At 45.9% G+C, this 12,025-nt stretch overlaps 1 protein-coding gene across 1 annotated transcript in view; it reads left to right on the top strand.

Moving 5' to 3' along the window:
* The window catches only part of HACL1 (2-hydroxyacyl-CoA lyase 1), a 47,717-nt gene extending 36,080 nt beyond the window's left edge, over window positions 1-11,637 (top strand). Inside the window, exons 13-17 of the mRNA XM_083188966.1 lie at window positions 2,692-2,846; window positions 3,076-3,234; window positions 6,373-6,480; window positions 9,160-9,346; window positions 11,344-11,637. Of these exons, the coding sequence (XP_083045092.1) occupies window positions 2,692-2,846; window positions 3,076-3,234; window positions 6,373-6,480; window positions 9,160-9,346; window positions 11,344-11,376 (642 nt within the window). The 3' untranslated portion in view covers window positions 11,377-11,637. The remainder of the gene's footprint in view (window positions 1-2,691; window positions 2,847-3,075; window positions 3,235-6,372; window positions 6,481-9,159; window positions 9,347-11,343) is intronic.
* Window positions 11,638-12,025: the final 388 nt, after the last annotated feature.

Here is a 12,025-nt window from a genome sequence, read left to right as displayed (position 1 = left end):
GCCAATTCTTCGTTGGGCAGAACGTCACCTCTTGGCATTGTCGGCAGTGTACATTCCCGGCGTCGAAAACTGGGAAGCAGACTTTCTGAGCCGCCAAGAGATCCACTCCGGAGAATGGTCTCTTCATCCAGAGGTGTTTCACTCTCTAACCCTTCGTTGGGGAAGGCCTCAGATAGACCTCCTGGCATCCCGGTGGAATCACAAGTTGCCTTGCTACGGGTCCAGGACTCGGGATCCAGGCGCATTTCTGGTCGACGCTCTGTCGGCACCTTGGCCGTTCGATCTGGTGTACACCTTCCCGCCGGTGGCTCTTCTTCCTCGGTTCCTAAGAAGACTCAAGCGGGAACGGGTAAGGGTAATCCTGGTGGCCCCAAACTGGCCACGCAGGGCCTGGTATGCCGATCTCCTGCTCATGGCGGAGGAACCTCAGTGGCGGTTACCTCTCCGGCCAGACCTTCTGTCTCAGGGACCCTGTCAACATCCCAACCTAGCTCGTCTCGGTTTGACGGCTTGGCTCTTGAGAGGGAGACCTTAAGAGACAGGGGGTTCTCAGATTCTGTGATAAGAACCATGATAGCGGCCAGGAAGCCGTCTTCAGCAAGAGTCTACTACAGGATCTGGAGTTCTTTCTTTCGCTGGTGTGAAGAGCACGAGAAGAATCCAAGGAGGTTCTCGTTGCCCAAGGTCTTGGCCTTCTTGCAGTCGGGACTGGATTTGGGCCTTCAACATTCCACTTTGAAGGTTCAGGTCTCGGCGCTCTCGGTTCTGTTTCAGAGGCGCATTGCGACAAGACCGGAGGTTCGCACTTTCCTCCAGGGGGTCATGCACGTGACTCCTCCCTTTCGGAGTCCCGTAGTCCCGTGGGATCTGCCTTTGGTTCTGAGAGCTCTTCAGGTGGCTCCGTTTGAGCCTCTGGACTCGGTGGAGTTGCGTTGGCTTTCATGGAAGGTGTGTTTCCTTCTGGCGATTGCGTCAGCTAGGCGGGTCTCGGATTTGACCGCTCTATCTTGTAAGCCACCGTTTTTGGTCTTCCACCAAGATCGGGCAGTCCTCCGTACCAGGTTGGGTTACCTGCCAAAAGTGGTTTCCAGGTTTCACGTAAACCAGGAAATCGTAGTTCCTGCTTTCCAAGATTCAAGAAGTGGAGGGGCTCTCGATGTGGTTCGGGCCCTCCGCATCTATGTGGATAGGACCAGGGAGATTAGAAGAACAGAAGCTTTGTTTGTTCTTTATGATCATCAGAAGCGGGGTTGGCCCGCATCTAAACAGTCCATTGCCAGGTGGTTGCGGCTTACGGTTCAGCAGGCATACCTCCTGGCGAATAGGCCGGCGCCAGCAGGGCTCACGGCCCATTCCACTCGCTCGGTAGGATCATCGTGGGCTGCGGCTTCAGGAGTCTCCGCAGAGCAGCTGTGCCGCGCAGCCACATGGTCTTCCATGCACACTTTTATACGCCACTACAGGTTTGATACTTTCACCGAGGTCGACTCTGCGTTCGGCCGTGGCGTTCTTTCTGCAGCTCAGGAGCGTTCCCTCCCGTGAGGGGACAGCGGTGGGACGTCCCACTGTCCCAGTGGCCACCAATGGTATGAAGGAAATAAGGGGATTTTTGTCCTTACCTGGAAAATCCTTATTTCTGAATCCTTTGGTGGACACTGGGCGCCCGCCCAGACGCCCCTGATCGGCTGATGGGTTGGTTTTAGGGAATGCTCTTGTTCATGGTGATACAAGATCTCTCTTTTTCTTTCTCTCCTTTCCTGTGCTCCTAAGTCCGGTGGTAGTCTAAACTGACCTAGGATGGAGTGTGGGGAAGGAGGGGCCTGGGCTGCACCACTAAAGTGTTAGCTACTTGGTGCCTGTCGCCATGGCTCCGCCCCCTTCCCACTGTCCCAGTGTCCACCAAAGGATTCAGAAATAAGGATTTTCCAGGTAAGGACAAAAATCCCCTTTTTTTTGCAATTTTTGGTCATGCTTAGGGTGCGATTTGAAAAATGACACTCTATTACATTTGCGATTTTGATGTTTTCAATGAGAAAACATCTAGATGTGATCTTTAAAGTGTGATTTTTATTTTTTTTCAATTTTTACCTCAAATCACACACCACTACATGTGCGGTTTTGGTAAACATGCAATTTTGGATGTTTTTGACCCAAAAAATCGCACATTCTAAAAAAATCTTCTCATATTATTACATGTCGCGGAGGGTGTATGACATTTACACAGCGCTGCCCATAAGGCTTTACAATTGTCACTAGTTCCTAGTGAAGTAATAGGCTGTGTTATTCTGCATATTGGTTCAGCCCAAAAAATACAGGTATGTCTTCCTCATCCTAATATGGGTCATATTCAACCTTTACTTTGAACCTTTTAATACTACAGAATGCAGTTTCCAACACTTAACCATTACAGTGCAGGTTTTAAGTATATCCATGCTTTAACACAGGTGACTTAATTAGTATCTCAGCCAATTTGATATACTCGTCTAGACTCAAGAATAAATATCCTTTAAAACCCGCAGTGCAATGGCGGAGTTTGGAAAAACTCTGCTATATCGCTTTAGATTTTATTTTTTGTATAAACCTGATATTCTACAAAAGTAAATCCACGGCAATCAACCATATTCTCATGTATTTTGGGGAAGTTACCCTGTGATGCTGCTTTACCTTTTTTGTCCTGTCAATTTCATGAAGGCTTTGGCGTCACATACATCTGTTCCAATGAACTATTACAATGTGTTTCACCACGTGACAGAAGTTTTGCCTAAAAACTGCATTATTGTGAGTGAAGGGGCAAATACAATGGACATCGGCCGCACTGTGCTCCAGAACATTCATCCACGTCACAGGTAAATGGCCACATGACCAGAGCACTTCCTGATGTAAGATCCTTGTTTTAATATTTCTACAGTAAGTGATCTGCAATCGCAGCCACCAGAGCAAGTCACCAAGATGCCCCATTATTCAGGATTGTGATGGGATAGAGCAATGTATTCCAGAGCAAGGACGAGCTGTCCATCCCCAAGAAGACACAATATGGTTTCCTAACAGATTTTCTGTTGTTATTTTCGCCTGCAGATTGGATGCCGGCACATTTGGCACGATGGGAGTTGGCCTAGGATTTGCCATAGCGGCAGCAATGGTAGTGAAAGATGAGAGCCCAGACAAGAGAGTGGTTTGTGTGGAGGGGGACAGTGCATTTGGATTTTCTGGCATGGAAGTTGAAACAATCTGCAGGTAATAATCTGAATAAAACAGAAGTTATATATAACTATATAGTTATTAATAACTACAGTACAGTAGGGCATTTAGCTAGAAAGAGGGGACTCTCCTCTTTCATACATGGTAACCCCTAAGTGTATGGTGGCAGGAGGTGGGAGATCAAGCACGTTCAGTGGTGGACACTTGATAGTCATCATCTCCCCCATCCTGGTACCCTACACTAGGGGACAGCCATGTTTTGAAATGAAAGAGAGGTGACCTTTTGTAGATATTGACAGGAACACCCTATACCAGTGGTTCCCAAACGGTGTGCCATGGCACCCTAGGGTGCCTCAAAGCATTTGCAGATGTGCCATAGGTTGGTAGTCTAGGACCAACAAAATCTGTGCTTGTGGCTTCTAATCCTAATATATGGACAAACAGAAGCTAATCCTACCCCTCACCACATAACTGAACCAAAGGATGACTTATAAACACAATTTACCTCATATTTTTTTCCTTAATATCTCAATAAGAAACATTTGGCCTAGGGGTGATTGATTCAAAAAAGTTTGGGAACCACTGTACTACAGAAAATGAAGGGAAGTCCCCTATAGATTGTAAGCTTGCAGCAGGGCCCTCTAACCTCCAAGTCTGTCTGTTGTTACCCTGTTTGTTTTATCCCTGTCACTGCGCTATATAAGAAACTGTAAATAAATAGTTGGGGAGGGGGATGCTAATACCAAGATTCCCTATTCTGGCTTTAATAAACACAGCAAATCCTTAATGGAATCCTTTAATGCATTTTTTTACAATTATTATTTCAAGTGCAGAACTTCTAATAACCTACTGTATGTGTAGAACGAAGAAATAAAAATCAGATTTTACTGTAAAATGCTTTTCCCACAAACCACTTTCCACAAATGCGGAGAGGCAGCTGCTGATGGATTTTACACCCACTACATCTACATTCTGACACCAGTGACAGAATCTGATTGGGTGTAATGTGCCTCTTTATATTTCTTGAAAGTTGGATTCATCATCCACTCACTGTAATTTCTACATTCAGAAATGTTATATATACAGTATGTATGTATATATTATACACCCACACCAATCGTGAAGCGGCACCAAAGGACATTGGGCTAAACACAGCATTGTATATTGGAGACGGACAAAACAGCAGAAATGGGGGTAGAACAGTGGATAGTTAGACAGAGTTGGGGGCGGTGTGTGACATATATACACACACACACACACACAGCCCGAGTACACACAGAGGGGGAGATTCTCTAAGAATCTCCGCCCCCCTTCGCCGCCCATCGCATATTTAATTATCGCATATGTTGTAACATATGCGATAATTAAGGCAAAGGACAGCTCTTGCGTTAAGAGCTGTCCTTTGCGGTGAGAGTCGCCAGGTCCCAGCAGGTCCCGGCGGCTCCCCCCTCCCTCACACACCCGGCGCTGCTGCTGCTGCGCCGGGCTCTCCTCCTCCCTGCACCCGGAAGAGGATCAGTGCAGGGAGGAGGTCACAGGTCCGGGCAGCACAGCTCTGTGCTGCCCGGACACAGATGAGGGGGGAGGGGGCGATGCGGGGCGGCAGGGGGTCGGCACGGGGCGGCGGAGGGTTGCGGTAGAAGCCCATTGGCTTCTATGGGGCATCGCCAGATTTTTCTGGCGATGCCCCCCGCCGCGGTAACCCGGCGGGGGATGCTTACAGCATCCCAAAATGCGGTGAAAACCCAGATAACGGGGTTTTTACCGCATGTTTCGCTTAGAGAATCTCCCCCTGAGTGATATATTGAGCAATGTCGCTCATTTTAGCCTTTCTGAGCGTTATCGCTCATTATATCGCCCAGTGTGTATTCCTCCATCTGTGACTGGTGCACACTCCTGTGATTTGCTCACGACCCCCTCCGTCATCTGTACATGTACAGACAAAGGAGCAGATCATTAACGAGGGCCATGCTGTAAAATGCTCCCCCTCACCACCCACTGGCATTGACAAGTGTCTATGCACTTACCAATGCAGGCACCCTGCCGGGTCCCACCATCCACCAATATGGGCAGGGCCGTTGTTCAGCCAGTGTGTCCAGACCTTAGTACATGCAGAGGAGTACCAGACATTACACTGACCTATACGATGCATGCAGGCTTCACCTCATGACAGCTGCCCCATATTCCTGTCTGTATGGGAGGAGCTGTGGGCATCTACTGATTTGTATATATGGCTGCGCCCCTCTCCCTACTCCACTCCCATCCTCTTCTAGTGCACTGCAGTAGCGGCCAGTGTCTAGAGCCTGAGTCTGCACAGCAGTGTTTCTTGTTCCTTATGTGAGTGGGTGCAAGGGAGCTACGGGCCCTAGAGGTAGCCTGGAAGCCATAGCAGCTGCATCCCTTGCACCCCTAGTAGTTCCACCACTGGCTACAGCTTCATTGATCGCCTCTGGCTTGCAGGGGCATGCACGCTCACACTTTTAACACCGTTAAACCTAATTGGTGGATAGCCCAGTCATCCACCAATCAGTGTTTAGATAGTCGTTCGACTGTGATTGGTGGATGGCAAGCGCCATCCACCAATCAGTACTGATATCACACAGCAGTACAGCCGCAGCGTGACCACGGGCACTGACAGCGCCTGGGCCAGCAGTAGAACATAGAATGACCCAGACATAGCAAGCGGCTGGAGGCAGCAAGAAAATGTTGGCCAGTTACTGCTCCTGGTTGTGGACCCAAATGTATACTGGCCATCACTACATCAGTGTATGTGCACCCCTGTCATATTTGGTGGATGCAAGCTGCCACCTTGTCTCCCCCATTTCAACACCCCTGATTGGAAGGCTAAACTACTCCAACATACAGTATATCTCTATTTACTCCCAGCTCACTGGCCCGCTCCACTCTGCACAAGATCTGCATCTCTGCACCTATATATAGTCCACACATATGTTCTTTCTTAACATCCCCATAATGCTGTTCCTTGCAACATTCATATGTGACTGAATCATACAGCCCACCAAGAACATCTGCACTCTAGATATACCAATATGCAATATGTACCACTTATCATTGCGTATCATTTCCCTATAGATTGCAAGCTTGCTAGCGGGGTCCTGTTTGTTATTACCCATAAACTATCATTCAATGTGCTGTGTGTATCCTTCTATCTAGATATAATCTTCCGATCATTATCATTGTGGTGAATAACAATGGAATATACAATGGCCTAGATGAGGACACTTGGACTCATGTGCTAGAGTCTGGGGACCCAGCTGCTGTGTAAGTATTGGGATACAAGTTTTAGTTTGTAATATGAAATTGTTATGACCGAACACATCCTTTTTTATTATTATTATTATTTAATGATGGTCCTGCACAAAATATCTTACTTTGTAACAGGTGAAGGGGACATAGTAAAATAGTAATTAAGCCCGAAGAAAGACGTTGGTCCGTCGAGTTCAACCTATCTGACTTGTAACTAAGGATTTTCTTAGTGGCCAAAAATGCATCAAATTTTTAATTAAATTCATTACAAGTAGTTGCTGTAATTACCCCCGCCGGCAATGAGTTCCAGAATTTTACTGCTCTAATGGTGAATAATCCTCTTCTTAATTCAGTATGGAATTTCTTTTCCTCGAGCCTCAGTACATGCCCGCGTGTCCTAAGCATAGGCCTGTTAGTGACCAAATCATCTCCCAGTTCCATATGATTCTCAATCCTGTATTTGAACATACTAATCATATCACCTCTCAACCTCTGTTTCTCCAGTGAAAACATATTCAGCCTGGTTAACCTATCTTTATATTATAGTATTTCAAGACCTTTTACTAGCTTAGTCGCCTTTCTCTGTACCTGTTCCAATTCATTTATGTCCTTTTTAAGGTGCAGTGCTCAGAACTGAACACAGTATTCCAAGTGTGGACTCACCAATGCCTTGTAAAGAGGCACTATCACATTGGCATCCCTTGAATACATTCCCCTTTTAATGCATGCCAGTGTCCTGTTTGCTTTTGCTGCTGCACTTGAGCAGTGTGCACTATTACCCAGTTTATTAGCTATGATGACCCCCAAGTCCTTCTCTACTGCAGAATTCCCTATCATTTCTCCATTTAGCCTATAAGTAGCTTGTTCATTTTTGTTCCCATAATGAATTACTGTACATTTATCAATGCTGAACTGCATTATCCACCTTTCCAGTTTAATTAAGTCGCTTTGTAGTGTATCCACATCCTCTCCCGAGTTGATTTCCTGACTTAATTTCATGTCGTACACAAATATTGCAATTTTACACATTAATTATCTATATCATTGATTGAATATATTAAACAAGATGGGTCCCAATATTGAACCTTGCGGGACTCCACTTTGGACCTTACCCCAGCTGGAATGTATGCCATTTACCACCACTCTCTGTCCCCGATTGTGCAACTTATTGTTTAGTGGGCCAATATTTTCCTTCCTTAACCGTTTCCTGTTTATAGAACTGTAGAATTTTGGGGGGATTAGATTTGTTATCTGCGGCTATATTTCATTCTGTCTCTAATTTAGCTATTTTATGATACATAAGGTAACAGATTACAATAGTGGCTGCTCTGTAATACACCCCTGTTTTTTCCAAGCAAGTTTGAATATGGCGTTACACCCTGCATGACTACATCAGGTTAGTCTTGCAGTGTAGTGGGCATCTTGTCCCCCCTCCATCCCCATTCTGGTATTAAAAAATGAAGAGTGCCACATACTGTACAGTTACTAAAGCAAGACATCCCATAAAGTCCATGCAACAAGAGATGGACCGGGTGTTTGTAATGGGCAACAAGAGATGGACCGGGTGTTTGTAATGGGCAACAAGAGATGGACCGGGTGTTTGTAATGGGCAACAAGAGATGGACCGGGTGTTTGTAATGGGCAACAAGAGATGGACCGGGTGTTTGTAATGGGCAACAAGAGATGGACCGGGTGTTTGTAATGGGCAACAAGAGATGGACCGGGTGTTTGTAATGGGCAAATAATCTTCATTTACGGGTAAAATTTACTAAAGCTTCTAAATATTAAAATAGGCGATGTTGGTGATTCTGTCTATCATTTTCTAGGATGCAATAGAGAGCAGGGGTGGCCAACCAATCAGAGACAAAGAGACACAAAATATGTTCTGTTAAAACAAAGAGCCAATGCCATTTAAAATGAGCATGTCCTATTTCCCACAAGGCCATGCCCATTTTTTGGCTTAGGTGGCACAAGGCCCTGCCCCATTTTTGTGTTTACGGCACAAGAAAAACCGCACTCCATTACTGCTATAAATCCTGGGTGCTAAATGACATAACAGTTAGTATATGTAATCTTTCCCAAACTGTAAAAAAAAGAGATCCGCACACCTACTGATAAAAAATGAGAGAGAGGGGGGGGGAGAGAGAGAGAATGAATGAATATTATATACATTTAAATTAGACCAGGAGGGTTCAGGATAGCAAGAGTCAGTGACGGTGCCACACGGAGCATGAGACCTCAATGCGGCATACGCACTCCGTCCGCAGAGACTACAATGGTGCCGGGGACGCTGCCTCTTAGTGCTACTGCTCATGGGCGTGTTCACGGAGGCACACATCAAAGGGAGGGACTGCTCATCCGCACATCAAATGGAGGTAGCCGCCGAGCCGCACATTACAGAGAGAAGAGCCGCATGCGGCTCGCGAGCCGCAGGTTGGTCACCCCTGCAATAGAGAAATGATAGACCACATCAGATTTATTCCTATGGGTAACAGACATTATTTATTCTTTAAAATAGTTTTACCTACAGTAACAAAATAGAATTTACACGTGTCCAGCAGTATGCCCTAACTACCTACATGAAATTGTGCACTGAATATACAATAAACGCTGTAATAACATTGTACATGAAAACCACTTTGCTGTCGGGAAACTTATTAGTTTGACATATTTTCTATAATTCCTTGTTTCTAGCGCACCTCCTGTTTCCCTAAAGCCCAATGCGCGCTATGAGCAGGTAATGGCCGCCTTCGGTGGGAAAGGATACTTTGTGAATACGCCTGAAGAGCTGCAGCAAGCACTGAATTCCAGCTTCTCTGAGAAACGATTGCCGTCCCTTATCAATGTCATGATCGATCCACAGTCAGACAGGAAGAAGCAGGTAACTTCCTGTGATATCATTCTTTTCATGTCAGGTACAGTAACCCCTCCCGTCCACTGCACACTCTTATGCCTGAAACTGTAGGTACAATGGTGACGGTATATACTCCCCCTGTAAAAAATGTTGTCATCGTCAACATTATTTTAAATTATCCAGTCCGTACCATTGGGGTTTGATTTCAGAAATTTCAAGTAGATGAACAGCAATGTTGGTTTTCAGGGGATAAAGCACACATTTGCTAACATTTATAAATACATTAATTGAATACTAAAGGTTGCTAAAGGGGTGATTTCAGGGCATTTTATGCATGTGCAGCCACGCCCCCTTTTTGCCAATCGGCAGGCGGGACATTGAATCCTGCCTGCCGATTTGCGGATGAGCAAAAGGAAAACCGGCTAGGGCAGGGGTGGCCAACCGGTCAGAGGTAAAGAGCCAAAAAATATCGGTAGTCAAGCTAAAGAGCCGACATCATGCGCGCGCTGAAGGCACATGCGCCAAAAAAAGGGGCGTAGTCTATTTTGACCCCTTGGGTGGGTGTGATACAAATATGCCTCCAATAGTGCAGTGCCATATAAACATATGCCCCCAATAGTGCCAGATACACATATGCCTCCCACGGTGCCAGGTATGCACCACACGGTGCCGGTTATGCCCCCACAGTGCCACAAACTGCTATGCCCCCACAGTGAAAATTTCCCAGCAGCAGCACTCACCGTTGTTGCTGCTGCTGCCAGGCGGGGAGAGGACAGTCTGGTGTCCCCCTGCAGTCCTGTCATGTCACCGATGGGAGGAGAGCACAGCACACCGCGCGTCTCCTTCCCCCTCACTTCCCTGTGACTGGGCCGCTCACCAATCAAAGCTCGCTGGCCGGCTCCTGATTAGCTGCTGGCCCACGAGCTCTGATTGGCGGGCGGCCCAGTCACAAGGATGCACAGTAAGGGGTAGGAGAGATGCGCGACGCGCGCTCTCCTCCCCTCAGAAGGAGAAGGGATTCAGGGAACCGGCAGCAGGGGGGACTGGGACAGACGGTGGGCAGCAGTGGGAGCAGGAGCCGCACTTTACAAGGGGGAGAGCCGCATGAGGCTCAAGAGCCACAGGTTGGCCACCACTGGGCTAGGGTAACGGCTGTTGGGACGAACCAACAGTCGTGACCTGGGATTGAATACCCCCCAAAGAGTGATAAATGTCCAGTGATCAGCTCCTAACTGTCATGGTATAGGCTGTTTGAAAAATTACAGTAATGAGCAGATTTTGGAGTTTTGTACAAAAAGTTTTGTAGGCAATGGTTCCCATAAGCTAAAAGAAAAATTGGTATTTTAATTTATGTGCCTGGCTTATATTAAATATTTAATTAAAGTATGATAATTATTCTGAGATTCCCGTGTAAACACATTTGATCTTTCCCTTGTTCATAAAGGTCTCTGCCATCCTTATGTAATAACTCACTTTAAGCTTCAGCAGTACTTATAGAGATGTTGGCATTCCTTAACATACCTCGGGCAATAAACACCTGCGAAAAATCTCTTGGTAGACTCTGAGGAGTTGCGCACACAGGCATTCATTCAGGGTGGCTTCTGCTTGTGGTAGAGAAGGAATCTCAGGAGGGCCAGACGTATCAAGCTTCAAGAGTGGAGAGTGATAAACATCCTGCAAATCAGCTTCTACCTGTCATTTTTTAAAGCCAGCCTGTAACATGGCAGTTAGGAGCTGATTGGCTGGCTGTTAATCACTTTTTGAAGCTCAATACATCTGGCCCTGGGAGGTCACTGAACTCGCAAAGACACAGTTTCAAACAGGATTATGGAGAAGGAGCCAATGTAGATAGTTGTCTGCCCCAGCTCCAGTATCTGACTTGTACTTAATGGTCAAAACAGAAAAGAGAAGCAAACGATTCACATTCACATAAGCCTGAACCTATTTACATACAAAGGAATGAACTGAAAATATTTGATGACAATTTAATTTACAACCTCTATTTTTTTTCCCCTATTTTTCAGGAGTTCCATTGGCTGACTCGATCCAATCTGTGATTGGCTACTGTTACCATGTGTGTTAGATAAAGCATCATGGGACTTACTTCTTAATATATTGAAGATCACTGCTGATAATTCAAACTGAATTTATAAATCTTTTTTTCAATTTATACTATCAATACTATCCAAATGAAATCGGATTGACGAAGAGAAGATGTATTGTGTATATTGCATTGAAATTGTTTGTTTTATAAACCAAAAAGCCTTTTTCCTGATTCATGTCATTAGTACTAAGTACTAATAAAATACCTTGGCTTAGTTGTGTTAGTTGTGTTAATGTGTTTTTATCTTATTATGACATGTGAAGAACATATGTAGTGTTACACGATCACTAGAATATTTGGGGGGAAACTCAATGGGGTAAATTTACTAAGACGAGCCTGGCAGCGGTGCTCCGTTCTCTCTGAATGACCGCTAGTTGTTTTCAGGGCCCATTATACACAGTGCCCCTGGGGTTCCAGGAAAAGAAAAAGCGGGCCCTATAGCTTCACCCCTGTGTTCCTGTCTGCAGGAGCCATTGTACTTCACTTTAAGCAAGCCCTTCCCCCCCCATACCTCACGGTCCTTGTGTCAGGAAAACCACCCCTCACATCACTCCTTTGTGCTAGTGTTGGGTGTAAAGTGCCTAATCTATACTACAAAAGTA

The sequence above is a fragment of the Crinia signifera genome, chromosome 5 (genome assembly GCF_055691185.1).
Source record: "Crinia signifera chromosome 5, ASM5569118v1, whole genome shotgun sequence".
NCBI classification, from domain to species: Eukaryota; Metazoa; Chordata; class Amphibia; order Anura; family Myobatrachidae; genus Crinia; species Crinia signifera.
The sequence above is the reverse complement of the archived record's forward strand: the minus strand, read 5'-3'. Positions and strand labels throughout refer to the sequence as shown.